General features: G+C 43.7%; 1 protein-coding gene across 2 annotated transcripts; it reads left to right on the top strand.

Moving 5' to 3' along the window:
* The first annotated feature begins 1,237 nt into the window (after positions 1–1,237).
* Positions 1,238–12,290, top strand: NEMP2 (nuclear envelope integral membrane protein 2). 2 transcript variants are annotated; one of them, XM_057419821.1, is made up of 9 exons: positions 1,238–1,360; positions 3,566–3,681; positions 5,229–5,457; positions 5,634–5,706; positions 6,742–6,835; positions 7,461–7,575; positions 8,194–8,419; positions 9,763–9,939; positions 11,939–12,290. In XM_057419821.1, exons 1-9 carry the CDS (start codon positions 1,255–1,257, stop codon positions 12,162–12,164), a joined length of 1,362 nt encoding a protein of 453 aa, XP_057275804.1. In that variant the 5' UTR covers positions 1,238–1,254; the 3' UTR covers positions 12,165–12,290. The 2 variants fall into 2 exon arrangements, with proteins under 2 accessions (XP_057275804.1, XP_057275805.1); XM_057419822.1 differs by lacking the exon at positions 1,238–1,360 and adding an exon at positions 2,479–2,497.
* Positions 12,291–13,905: the final 1,615 nt, after the last annotated feature.

Raw genomic sequence — 13,905 nt, 5'->3', positions numbered from 1 at the left:
AAACAATGAAAAATAAACTCAAAAGCAACCTTCACACAGAGGAAGTGTGTTGAGAACAAGGAAGGGAAGACACTAGCAAAGCAAGTAGGTTGGGAAGGTCAAGTGTTGGGCTCAGGATAAAAATATATGGTGATGCCAGAATGCCTTGGCAAAATTGTGTTTACTGATTTTCATGGAACAGGAAGAAAGCACCAGCCCTTTCCACCCCTGAGTGCTGACTGTGACTCACATGCCACCTAAAATGAGTGCAGTGAGTAAGCAGGGACTGAACAGTGCTGGACCTAGCTCATCTACTCTCAGCAGTGGTGGGAACGAAGTGTCCTGTTCCAGGCTCTTCCTGTGGCTGCCTAGGAAACACAGGAAAGTGGTGGATGTCCACCTCATCACAGCACCTAATAACATCTCATTCAGGGAATTCCTATATGTGTGCAAGGGTCGCAAGTGGTTCACGCGAGCCTTTGGTTTTGGACCAAAGCATACCCTGACTGCTAAGGGCAGTCAACACATTGCATCTGCCAGTCAAACATGGGACCACAATCATAGAATGGTTTGGGCTGGAAGGAAGCTTAAAGCTCACCCAGTTCCAACCCCTGCCACAGGCAGGGACACCTTCCACTAGAGCAGGTTGCTCCAACCCCGTCCAACCTGGCCTTGAGCACTGCCAGGGACGGGGCAGCCACAGCTTCTGTGGGCACCCTGTGCCAGCGCCTCAGCACCCTCATAGGGAAGAGCTTCTGCCTGAGAGCTCATCTCAGTCTCCTCTGTTTTAACCCGTTACCCCTTCTCCTATCACTACAGTCTCTAATGAAGAGTCCCTTCCCAACATCCCTATAGTCCCCCTTCAGATACTGGAAGGCTGCTATGAGGTCTCCATACAGGTTCTCTTCTCCGGCTGAACCGCCTCAACCTTCGAGGGAAACGCTTTTCCCTCACTGTTATGTCCATGTGTTTTAGTCCCCCCAGACGCACCCTTTGAACCCCGCAAAGCTCTAAAGCACAACCTAGAGACACGCGGCAGGATAAGACCCGCCAGAAGCGGTTCCTCCCGCCGCCGAGGGGCTGTCTCTGCCTCCTGCCAAGCCACTCCTCACAGCAGGATTAGACCGAACCGCGCTCAACCCGTGCCGGGGCCCGGTCACCCCGAGCCGCCCCGCGGGGGCAGGCAGGCAGCGCAGGGCCGCACCGCCCTTCTCCGTGCCGGGGCCCGCCCTCGCCTCGACCGGCAGGGCCGAGGCGGTAGCCGGCGGCGGCCACATGAGCCCGGCGGGGCGGCGCCCCCGGGCCCGGCCGGGGCTGCTCGGGCAGCTCCTGCCTCTCTTCCTGGCGCTGCCCGGGGGCACCGGGGAGGCGCCGGCAGCAGGTACGGGCCTGCCCCTCTCGCCCCGAGGGGACTGCGCGGGGCGGGCGGTGCCGCGGTGTGGTGCTGGGGGCGTCCCGTTTCCCTGCGCGGGTGGTCGTAGGCTGCGAGGGTTCCTCACCCCCCGTCCCGTCGGGACACTTTGTTCTCCCCTGGCTTCCCTTGGTTTCCATGGCCGCCGGTTCAGCGCGACCTGCTGCCGCCCAAAATGGCGCTGCCCTGCGAGAAGGCCACGGCCGCCGTCCTGCCCGAGGTTGTGTCCGGGGCCAGGCGCGGCCCGGAGGCGTTTTGGTGTGTTCTGCTTGTGCCATGTCAGCTCGGTCTACACAAGAGCACTGTGCGCCTTACCCTGCGGGACAGGGAGACACGGGCGCTGGGGCTGGCCCGTGGACACGGTAACAAAGCGACCGCAGATACTCGCAGGACAACTGCCTCGCATGCGGCTGTGGCAGGGGCTGGCGGCTGTGGCAGGGGCTGGCGGCTGTGGCAGGGGCTGGCGCCGCTGGCACTGGTTGTCTGCGTTACCCCTGATGGCTTGCTCGTTAGCTTGGCTCAGGACACTGGAGTGCGGAACAGGGCTTTTATTGATGAGGGCAGCTAAAGCCTTGCAGGTTATTCTCAGCTGTAGCAGTGAAACGTAACTGGAGAGATGTTCCCTCCGGGTTCTGCAGCAGATGCTGATTCTTTCCAGTGCTCATAATCTCAAAACTCGAGAGCTGCCTTCTCTGTCTGTCCTCATAGTAGTTAAAATTCTCCTCCAACTCATGGTTACCTGTTCAGAAGCATCTTTCCTTTTGGAATGCGGTTATTTCACTCCGTGGAGCTGGTGTGTTTGAAGGAAATTATTTTCCTCAAGAGGGCAGCTTAAAATGAAGGGGGAGTAAAAAAATACTTGCTAGCGATGTATATGGAGGACATTACTTAGTTGATCCCAACGCACCCTACAGGGAAGGTGTGGGCACTCCGGGCTGCATTCTGGCCCTGCAGGGCTATTGGATTTCCCATCACTGGGTTATCTTGGTCTCAGCCCTGGGTAGTGCCCAGCCTCGCCCGCGTGCTGTGTCAGTCAGCAACACTGCAGGGAAGAATGGAACCCTTTGCACTTCATCTGATGACTCTTACGGAAGCGCCTGTCAAGAGGTACATCCAGTCCTCGCCTGGCTCAGCCCTTCCCGCTGGGTTTGCCGTGGGTGGAAATTAACCACAGGGTTATTTTTTCCCGATAAAATTACCCAAATTTCAAACCAGTTTACTTCAGCAGGATCATCTGTGGACACTTTAGTAAGCACTTTAGTGCTTTAGCAGTTATTACTGAGCTTGGCTTAGACCTACATTTTCTGCTTGGTGAGCCAGATGATTCCCTCTGTTCAGATCTGTAATTATTTTCTTTATTTCGTCTTTAATTATGCTCCTGGAACACTGCAGCAATGCACTGTAGGGTATAGTTTACACACGTCTATAGATTGGAACATATGTTACTCTTCAGAGTTTGCTCGATAAATCTTTCAGGTGCATTTCTGCTCAACAGTGCAATCTGATTTTGAGGACTGCAGGGTGTTCACTAACATTGCAGGGGTGTTACAGCAATTAGCATCCCTAATAAAGTGACTTAACCTTTAACACAAGCTATCAGTGCAGTTACCTTACAGCATGTCATGGCTGGACTATGTCAGGAAGACTTGCTTTACAGAGAAGAATTGTGTTATTTAACATGAGGAACATTTCTGAGGGAGAGGAGTCTGCTTTCTGCGATCAGCAGCCGTGTCATGTGCTAAATGACTATTTAATACGTAAACTGTTTACCTGCTCAGACTCCCACAGTGGTATTCACCATTGGTGTAAGCACCGACTCCAGTGGAGTTACACCCACTCGTGCCAGCAGTGAGTTTGGCTCAGAGGCACCATTCCAGTGCCACAAAAACACTGATACCAAAGCCAGACTGCCATGGACTACATTTGTTTAAAAAATATCACCTTTTACAAAGGTGTTGCAGTTTCCTCTGGAGCCCAAACGACTTGATGAGAAGTCTAATTTGAATTTTCATCTAGATCATGCCAAACATACTACCCTGCAGCACAGCTTTTACTTCTGATTATCTGCAAATGCTTATGATTCCCTCAGCATGTGCAATAATGAAATGGAGGAAAATTATTCATTTGTATTTGATACGTGCTTAAAATTAACTTTTCTGTCCTCCCCCCCCCCAGGTAGAAACTGTAGTTTCTTGCAGGAAATGGACGTCATCCAGAAACGGGATGAAAGCTGCTACTGCTATGTGCAGAACAGAACCATGCACTTACAGTATGTTTGGTCAACTCTTCAGGTAAGAGGCTGTTTCGGTGATTATTCTGATATGCAATATTTTTCACATAAACATTGTGAGCAAAGTTTACGATCAAAGCAGTATCTCTCTGCAATTGGTAGTTTGAACAGTGTATAGGTAGGACCATGATAAAAATGCAGCACTGCGATCATCCTTTTCGGATGCAGTGAGGTTTGGCTTGTATTTATTAGAAAGATGACAACCAGGCTTATAGTATGATGCCACACAAACATAAATGTAGAGTTGTGTGTTACTTTGTTGCACACCTTTTCTACTGATGGACCGCTCAACCTCTGCAACAAATGTTTTTGCTTATCACCAAACGCCTTCATAAAGCTTTTAAATTTGAGGATAAAATGCGGTTCTGAGTCACTCACTGTAGCATACCAGGCCCCAGTGTAGAAACCAAAGGTGTATTAGATTGTGACTAACAAAAAGACAGCAGTAGCCGTGCATGTCTCTGTTCCTGAGTAACAAAGGGACATCTTATAACAAATATGTTCAGAGATTCACACAAAACAATATAAAAACCTCCTAACAGTGGAAGAGGTAACAGCTAAAGGAACAAGCTGACTATCTGTATGGTTCTTTTTTTTTCCTGGGAAGCCTGTCTCTGGACAAAGGAAGGAAACTGTTTCACTTCATCTCTGTTGGAAGAATTTGCTCTCAGATATAAGGAAGTGAAGTGTCTCTTTGTCTGTTGTTCCCAGGACTGCTTTCCTCAGGAACATGGTGCAGATGTTTTTATGAATGGCAGCAAACTTCAGGTGGTAAAATCCTCTGGCAGTCACACACACTTTCGTGGAGGAGGTGTTTAAAAGCAGGATGTTCAGATCTTTCCCACAACAAATAGGCTGTTGATGTGTTGTCTCTTCTCTCAGTAGAAGCCTGGTTTATTACCTGTTGCATCACTCTTTATAGATGGGTCTTTGTTGTCTAATCGGCTCTGATGAGAGCTCACAATGAATCACAATCTTCAAGCAGATCACTCCATTTCAGAAGATGGACAAGATATTTTACCAGTTTCATGGGGGGATGTGTGCTAGGGACAAATCCTGAAATACCCAACAGGAACGTGTTTATATTTAAATTTCTGGTTATAGCTTTCATTTTCCTTATTCCTCTTCTGTCCCTAACATGAAAATTGCATTATTAATTACAAGAAAAGCAAGTCCAAATTCTTACGGTTCAGGCGGGGAACAGGGAAGTCTATGCACATCCACAGAAGTAACTGTTGTCAGTCAAAGATTACTGGTTTTGTTAGAAATGTGTGTGTGGGCAAGTGTCACGGTAAATCCAAACCCACCAAGTTTTCGGAGGGATTGAGGTCCCTCCATTGAACTTTGCTGACATTGAGTTCTCCGAATCACCTTCTAAGGCCTAAGCAGCGGATCTTTACATAATATTAACCAATATGAAACAACTAAGACTTGAACTCAAACTCTCTGTACAGATTTTCATTATATGCTGTATAGTTCAGAAGAACACCCCCCACCCCCCCCGTGCTTCTGAGCTACTTCTCTGTGTATTCTGTGGTTTGTTTGTAGGTAAAAATTAACAGCAGAGAACTGTTCAGGTTTGAGCCCATTTCACAGAACAGCAACTGTCGTAATTCAGAAACTGTTTTTGAGTTTGCTGCATGTGCTGTTCAAGTCTTCTGGAAACCAGAGACAGCTACAGAAACCAGAGTAAGCGTAAAACAATATGGAGAGGATATTTGCTTCAAAATACAGCCCCTGAAAACCGAACCGTACATTGTCAGTGTGAAACGAGAAAGTAAGTAAAAAACCTTTCCATTTGCATTACAGATAACTTAGTATTGCCACTGTTTCTGAATGTACCATCTCTTCTGTAAGAAGCTTGGAACTTTTCTGTTGATATTTTATAATCAGCATTTCAAACTGAATTAGTCTAAAGTCCTTTTCTATTTTTTTCCACCTTTTTTTTTTTAGTGCTAGATGGAAAGCTCTTGTTTTTGTTTATTGCTGGAATTTTTCTGTTCCATTTTGCAACCAGCCTGAGCCGGTGAGTACTAGCTGCTGGTGTTTGACCTTCTTTCCCAAAGCCTGTGCATCTTCGGTCTGTTTTCTAAGCTAAAGAGGCGGTTCTTTGGGAAAGTGAAATAAGGAAACAACATATATTTACAACTCCTCCATACCATTTCTATTTGGAGTACTGCACTCTGTTAATCACTTAGCTGTGTTAGAGTTCTTCTATCCAAGCTTCCTTCACTGGGCAACACCATGTCAATCCTCAGTGAGCAATTGTGGGAATTCATACAAAATCTCTCTCCCTGTTGTAGACCAGTGAGGTTCAGCGGATGCTAAATGCTGCTGCATGTATTATCAGTGATGCTTTCTTGCAGAAAGAAATGTTTAGGATGAGATCACTCTGGGGCCTTGTATGCCTCCACCTCTGTGCCAACCTTTCCCCATCGTTCTTTCAATGCACATTTTGGACAGCATGTAAGGGAGGATAGTTAATTATTATAGCAAAATAGCGGCCCAGGACTTCAAAGCAAAATGAGTCACACGTTAATTGTTAGGAGGCACCTCTGAAACAAGCAGAGCAGCAGTAGGTTTTATAGAGTTAACTGAATTAAAAAGTCAGATTTTATAAATTAATAAGTTTAGGGAAAAAAATGACTTGTGGGTTTGTGGAGATTTTTTTACATTTTAAATTAAAAACAAAACTAACCAACCAAAACAGCAACAAAACACCCACTTTTCTTGCAGTACAGAGCCATATTGGTACACAGAAGAAAATGAGTTTACTGGAAATTAGAGGGTCAAGGCAGTCAGGAGTAGTGTGAGCATTAAAGAAAACAAACCACAATCTGCTAGCCTGGAACACCTCCAGTGACCTTAAGTCTCTGTTGGGACTTTTTCCTTACATCAATTTAGTATGTGAACAGGGCCTATCAACCATGTAACTACAACTCTTAACTTACAGCTGTGCTAAGTTCTTACTGAAGATCACTGCTGCTGTTTTTAGAAACACTGGCATCGTAACCAATTACAAATTACACTTCTCACTGTATTCTTTCTTGCTCTTTTACAGGAGTACCAAGTTCTTTTACCTCTGTGGAATAATACTGGGTGTTCTTGCTCTGCTAGTCTTTGTCCTGTTGATACTTAAAAGGTTTATTCCAAGGGTAAATCTACATTTCTAAAACAGTAATAAGCATCATCATATAGAAATGAAGAGTACAAAGCCAGATTCTGACCATGCTCTGTCCTTATGGCTCTGTTTTAATGACTACAGATTGCTTGTGTCAAGTAAATACAATTAGGTCAGAATCAAGTTCTAGTTAGCTTGCTCCTGAGTTTAAATAGAACAGGAGGTTGTTGATGTACAAGAATAATTTATTCTGAAACATAAATTATTTTTACTATAGTGGAACTAAGTTTACTTTAAATCTCTGAATCAGTCTAAATCAAAATGTGGTGTTAGTGGCAACAGGGACAGATTCTCTTCCATTCAACAGAGAGAATTCATTGAAAGGGGGATGTGAATTTTTCCTTCTGCAAAGCCCATGCATTCCCACAATATTAGGATGTCAACTGGGAATACACTGCAACAGGCTTATACCATGACACCAGAGCACTGTACCATAGAAGTGTAGTAAGTCATCTGGTTTTGCCTGCAAGTTCCCTTGCAGAAAATAGTTGTGGCTTTGATTTGAAATTATTTTAAAGGTTTTATTTTTTAAAATATATTTTTAAAGTTTTTTTTTTTAATATTCTTTTAATTGTGGTTTGTTTTTTTTTAATTTCCAGCACAGCACCTTCTGGATCTTAATGAGTGGCTGCTGGATGTCCTCTCTGTATTTCATTTACTGCTTCAAAGAGAATATGCAGTGGTTGTGGTCTGAACACAGAAACTACTTGTTGGGTAAGAAAATCATCAAGAAATGTGCTGCAGATTTTAGTTTAATTTAGTGGTCAGATGAATACCTGCCCAAAAAAAACAAAATCAAGTGAGACTTATTATAGCATACTTTTTCCTCCTAAGCAGTAGATGTTGGAATATTCCAAAGGTTCCTAATCCATTCAAATAAGCATTTACTCATTAAATAGGAGTTGGATATAGTGGCCATTAGCAGCATTAAGAGCAGATTTTGCCTGTATTATTTGTCCAGTGATCTGCCATTACATACTTTCCCTGTAACAGAAAAGGGTGGCTGTGCTGGCTCAGATTTTACTGGGATTTGGGAACTGGATGTGGCTGCAAGGGATGACCAATGTATTGATCTAGCATGTGCCCCAACATTCTAGCATGGGGAGAATTCACGTGCATCTCAGAGCATTAGCTAAAGGTTGTTCATAGATCACCTCCTTGCACACTTTTGAAATAAAAAGCCCACACAACAGAAAGCAGGTACCTGTAAGACAATATAAGAAACAGCAGGCTGTACTTCACTGCAGTTGTAAGCTTTGTGAAGCAAGCTAATGACATTTATATGAGTAATTTATATCTTTTTCCCAATATCCATCTCTTCTGTTTCTACAGGGTATTTTCTGGCTGTTGGAATGACCAGCTTTGCTGCTTGCTATCAGCATGGACCTCCTACCACTGATCTGAGCATATCCTTGTTTGCATGGACGCTGCAGTTAACAGCCTTTGTCTTGATTTATTGTGGAGTCACCATACCTCAAGTTGCATATGCAGTAATAGCAGTCAGCCTCTGTTCAAAGGGCCTGTGTTACCCCCTGGGTGCTGCGTGTCACATAGGCAGGTACGTATTGTATCTGTGAATGTCCAAGGCCCTGCACTGCCAAGAAATGCAGAGGCTGATAATGAAAAAACCCATATGCTTCAGTAATGATTTATGAGTTTCTAACAAATTCACATTGCTATCAAATGTAAAGCTGCAATAGGAAAAGTTCAAAGCCCCAAGACACAGGAATTTTAATTATTTTCCATTTGGCAGGTTTATGCATGAGTTTTGTTCTATGAATAATCGAGAAATGTGACTGTTCTTGAGTACAAACATAGCACCTTCTAGTCTGCTGCATATTATAACCAAAACATTTCTGTGTGGTTATTTGGTCAGACTGAAGCAATACTGCCTTGGTTTCATGTTCAGGGAGAGAGTCTGCAGGTAACTACTGAATCTTATGGGATAAAACAGCGTACTGTCACCAGGGAAGCAGATGTTAACAAGTGACAGTCCTTGTAGGTTACATAAGAGTTCAGAGACTAAAAACCTATATCCACAAAAATAATGGTTTCCAGTGATCACAGTTCAGAGCAGCTGATACACCCATTATCTGTTGTTAAGATCAGTAGATCCCACTAAGCCAACAAGACTTTTACCATTTGATCTGAAGAAGAGTTACAGTTCATTCTTGCTTTACAGGGAAATAAGGAGGAAAGCTGAATGCTGCTGGTTGGAGCAGGTGTTTTATACAGAGCTGAAAGTTTTATGGGCATCCAGCCCTTGCTTATCTTAACTCATCACAACATTTAAATTGAAGGCAGTCGACAGAAGGGAACAGAACATGGCACACTTTCTAATTGATATCTAATTATATTATACAGCGCTACGCAGCAGCTAAAAAAACATCAGACTGTAAACATTTTGGCCTCACAGTACTCAGCTTTGTAATTTAAAGCAAGATTTAAGAGAAGTGATCTAACAAACATCATGAACAGCTCATAACAGAGCACTGCTCGTCTTCAAAGTTACATATGCAGACTGGATTTTGATTCAGCCCGCGCCTCTGCACAGACACATTTTGCATATTGCACCTATAAATGGCTGAGCAAGCAGCCATCTATCTAATTCTATGAGATTTTAGTCCATGCGTACACAATAAGGACCTCTTCCAAAGCTTATCTGAAGTTCATTAAATACCATTCTGTGCAATTCTGCACTGTCAGTTAAGACCTGAGGTAAACATGCTAGCAAACGTTAGACACCTTGTCCTAAAATTTTAATGCAAAAATGTAGCTTGTCCTCTTAAAAGGATAAAAGTGATGAACTGCATGTTAATAGCAGGTAGTAGAGAAAAAGGACAGACAACAATCACATGCCAGAATACCTTAGAAATACTAATCATTTTCATTTCTTTCCAGAAAAATGAAGAACCACTTTATATCAAAAAAGTTAGTGTTTAAACACCTTACTGAAGAGGAGTACCGAGAACAAGGTGAAACAGAAACTATCAGAGCTCTGGAGGAGCTACGCTTATTCTGCAGAAACCCTGATTTCCCATCATGGTTAGCTGTATCCAAACTCCAGTCCCCACACAGGTAATAAAATCTGGCTTCTCTAAAATAGGAAACACCTTGTACAGACACTTACAGAGCAGATCCAAATGCCACTTCAGGTGCTGTTCCAGGTGTATCTTGCACGTAGTCAGATGTGCAGATGTGGGTAGCTTTATCTTCCTGAGTAATCCCACCAAAGATTACTGGGATCCCACAGCCAGACCTCTCAAGGATATTAGTGGTGGTGTTAAGCCCCCTCTTTTCTCCTCCCTGACCATGAATTACTCTGAGTTAATTCACAGTAATCACAAAAGGAAAGCCTACTAATGCTTCTCGGAGTTCCCACACAGTGACACAGGTGGATGGCTAACCAGCAAAATGCCCCTTTCTTCAGTTTTCAAAGCAGTACACTTCTGCATTGTGTAAAACTGGGGCAGGCTAAAGATACATGTTCAAATATTACCTATGTTAAGTTCTCCCAACCGCGAGCCTGCACAGCCAAAGAATCCTATTACTTCAAGTATCAACCAATAGCTAGGACTAAGAATACAGAGAAAGAAATCAATGCCAGCACCTAGGAAGTGTACTAAGTAGAAGAACTACTCCAGATGTAGTTTAAGAGACCAACTTAAGACAAATACGGGATAGGAAGGATTAGATAAGCGCAGCCAGAAAACCTTGCAGAATATAAGATTAATCATAATAGCAGTGTATTTCTGTCCAGACTAAGGCTTCGGGATTTCAGAAACAGAGTGTCACATAGTAGCCAGCCATAAACACTTGGCCCTTGCTACAAAACCAAGTGTCACAATTTCAAACTAGTTACAGAAGCTTCATCTTCCTTGGATGGGCACACGGGCAGCCTCTCTGCCAGGTTTTATAGATCTAAACCATCTTATTTTCTAAGCTAGTTGCACTCTGTAGCATGATTCAAAGATACAAAAAGTGAAAACTCACTGCAGTATTGTAAAACAAAACAGTGCCAAATGCACAAAACAAACAATGGAGACACATGTATTTGCTAGCCATCTCAAAAACTGTTCCTATAAAAATACAAAAAGAAAAAGCAGAACCAACAGAAGCCTGATTTAAAGTTGAGTACCCCTTCAGGCTTCCATTAAACATCAGAAGATAGTTCAACACAAGGCAAACCTGTAAAACAGCCTGGCCAACAGCCAGTTCCCAATTTAGACTAACAGTGCTTCCAAGAAAAGCGACGTGACAGCATTCATGTTACAGAAATGTTAAGTCAAAAACGTAAATTATTGATCAGTTTACCAGAACTCCAGAATGTAGCTGCATTTCCTTTTTCTTACATTTCTCTGATGCTGTCGACACTTACCAGGTGTCAGAACTGCCGTCTGTTTCCACATGCCTGCCAGAAACCTCCAGCTCCGTTCTAGCTCTCCAGTGTGGTTGTCCACTGAAAGTAAGATTTGTGGCAATCTTAAATGTAGGGACAGTGCTTAGCTTAAACACAAATCTCCAGTTTGGTGTTTAGACTTTAGCTCAGCTTGCCCAGAGTGCGTGTGCAGCACAAGAAGTGAGGTGACATTGCAGCAGTGTAAGAATATGATGTTCTCACCATTTTTCCTTTCATTAGCAGTGTCAACACCTGAATTCTTACAGCCTTTCCGTCAGATATGCTACAGCTTTATTTTTAGAAGCTGAAGTGCCATCTATCCAACTGTACAAATGCTTACTCTGGATTACACCATGAGCACTGACAAGATGTGAAAATGAAGTTAGATCTTCTTGCTTAGTCACAAGACCTTGCAGATGGCCTCTAGAACAGCAAAAGTTACTTATATAGAAAAGGCTGAAAAAATGAGGTGGGAAAACAAATCTTCAGGGTTGTTGCCATCTGTTGTGATTTACTCTCTGTTGTTCAGGACTCCCTACCTCATGCTGCAACTTCCCCTCGTCAGCACTGCCTGCGGGCACATCCATACAACATCCCTGCTTAATTGGTAGTAGCCCCTGTATTTACAGGGTTTTTATATTTCTCAGTTGATCACTTCTCCCTTTAAAAATCTGGCAGGTTTGCAGACTTTGTTCTGGGATCTCCCCACATCTCACCTGCAGAAACAAGGGCACATGAGGAGGAATATGGCATTGGGAGCTTCTTCCTGGAAGAGCAGCTCTTTGAAACAGGGACAGAATCTGAGCAAGATAATCCAACCAATTCTGTCCACGAAGGAGATGAGGCGGATGAAGATGAAATGCATAAACAGATTTCATTTCCATATGCTACCGAGTTGCTCTGAGCTTTAGGAAATATCAGGATGGAAAATGTATTCACCCTAGAGAGGAAGGATACACAGTGAGAACTCACGGTTGGTGATTTCTTGTGGTTGCTGGTGGACACAGGGATTTTCTGAAAACACTGTTTCCTGTATGATCAGAGCAACAGAAGGAAATCATAGGGGCTGTTCAAGTGAAGAGGATTCTCATGCTACTGGTACTTTAACTGGGGAAGTAAACATTGCTTATTTCCAAAGTGAGTACTGGCAGCAGCCTGTCCCAGCAGGATGCCTTGTTGTGCCAAGGCTACTACCTCTAGAAAATGGTACCTGTTTTGGTCCTTTTCATTGTCAAGTCCTCTGTGCTGAGCACTACAGGGAGAAGCCATTATTAATACTCTACGAAGTACCCTATGTGTCAACAATTTTCATAATGTGCTGATAAACTGTGTTTATTGCTTGTGAGGCTTTTCAGTGCTAAAGAAGAAGTTAACATAGCTGAACAAGGTTTGTTTGCTCTTCTGGCTAGGCTTACTGCACATTAGCTTCATTTTGCCTCTTCACATTTGTTTTAAACTCCCCTAACTCTTCAGAACCCTGCCTGACTTTTCACCTTCCACTTGTGTTGTTCTGTTCATGGTCTCTGCTCTACTTACATTGTACTTTCCATGTCTTTGCTTCTTCACATAACACTCCTCCATCTTCAGCAGGTCCCTCTGCAGAACCTTTCTTCACTCCTCTGTCTCTCCATCTGACAACTGCAGGTGACTTAGGAGAGGGTTTCCATCCCCAGATGTATTTTTACTGCTGTCTTACCTTGGATGGGTGCTGACGTCCATTCCAGACCCCTCAGGGGCACAGAAAAAGCAAAGACTGAGGCTGTTTTCAGCTGCTCGAAGGAACTGCTGTCAGCACAGCTGGAGTGATGTTGTAACCATGTAACTAGGAATACAGATAACCCACACAGAGCTCCACTGTCCTTGGAATATGCAGCTATTTACTCATTCAGTAAAAAGCAGAAAGTAATTCCTGGCAAAACAAGGAGGGATGGATATGGGGCTTCTACCTCCCCTTCTTCAGCCTTCAGTCTGGTACTTAACACAGGAGGTGTGTGGGGAGAAGTAAAGAACAGGCAGAAAAATTCAGACTGTCAAGTACCTTTCAACTTATGTATTACACAATCCCAGGCCAGGGAGTAGGTCATGTCCCCTCAGTTCACCCACCTGCAGAAGTCATTTCCTTCTTTTGTTCTTTAAACTATCTCTGTATTCTGTCCTCACCTTACTGTTTTACTTTACTGTCTTCCAAACTGCAGAAAACAAAAGACCATTGATCTGTCACCATCTGATCTTCCAAACCCAAAAGGAGTTGCTAAGTGGTGGGAAAGGAGTCAGCTCTCCAGAAGAGCATGTCCGACCAGGATGTATTTGCTTTAAAAGGGACCTCTTTTCTTTGTAACATGCCTCATGATGCAGCATGACTTCAGCGGTGCATGCACAGCCATGGTTTCTCATTGTCCACTGCTGGGCAAGGGAGAAAATCCGTTACCTCTAACAGTGCTGAGAGATGCTGCTGTACCACATTCCAGGAGCTTCTCCGTCTAAAACAGGAGAGAGAGTAGGTGCTTGGAAGCGTTTCACGTCTCTTCCTACTTTATAATGATTCAAGTTCGCTTCATTTTAAAAGGAAGAGACACTTAGCAGCCTTTTGTGCCATAAATTTATAAATACATATGTAGAATTTATAGCATGTTTAGCAGAGAGAA

The sequence above is a fragment of the Pezoporus wallicus genome, unplaced genomic scaffold, assembly GCF_028554395.1.
Source record: "Pezoporus wallicus isolate ANWC-B61680 ecotype Strahan unplaced genomic scaffold, APGP_CSIRO_Pwel_v1 contig_4710, whole genome shotgun sequence".
Taxonomy (NCBI): domain Eukaryota; kingdom Metazoa; phylum Chordata; class Aves; order Psittaciformes; family Psittacidae; genus Pezoporus; species Pezoporus wallicus.
The sequence above is the reverse complement of the archived record's forward strand: the minus strand, read 5'-3'. Positions and strand labels throughout refer to the sequence as shown.

Excerpts from the sequence above, each read along its gene's own strand:
- NEMP2 (XM_057419821.1), top strand. The coding sequence starts at position 1,255 with ATGAGCCCGGCGGGGCGGCGCCCCCGGGCCCGGCCGGGGCTGCTCGGG. Across the intron at positions 1,361-3,565 it reads CGGGGAGGCGCCGGCAGCAG|GTAGAAACTGTAGTTTCTTG; the intron begins GTACGGGCCTGC and ends CCCCCCCCCCAG. Across the intron at positions 6,836-7,460 it reads TTAAAAGGTTTATTCCAAGG|CACAGCACCTTCTGGATCTT; the intron begins GTAAATCTACAT and ends TTTAATTTCCAG.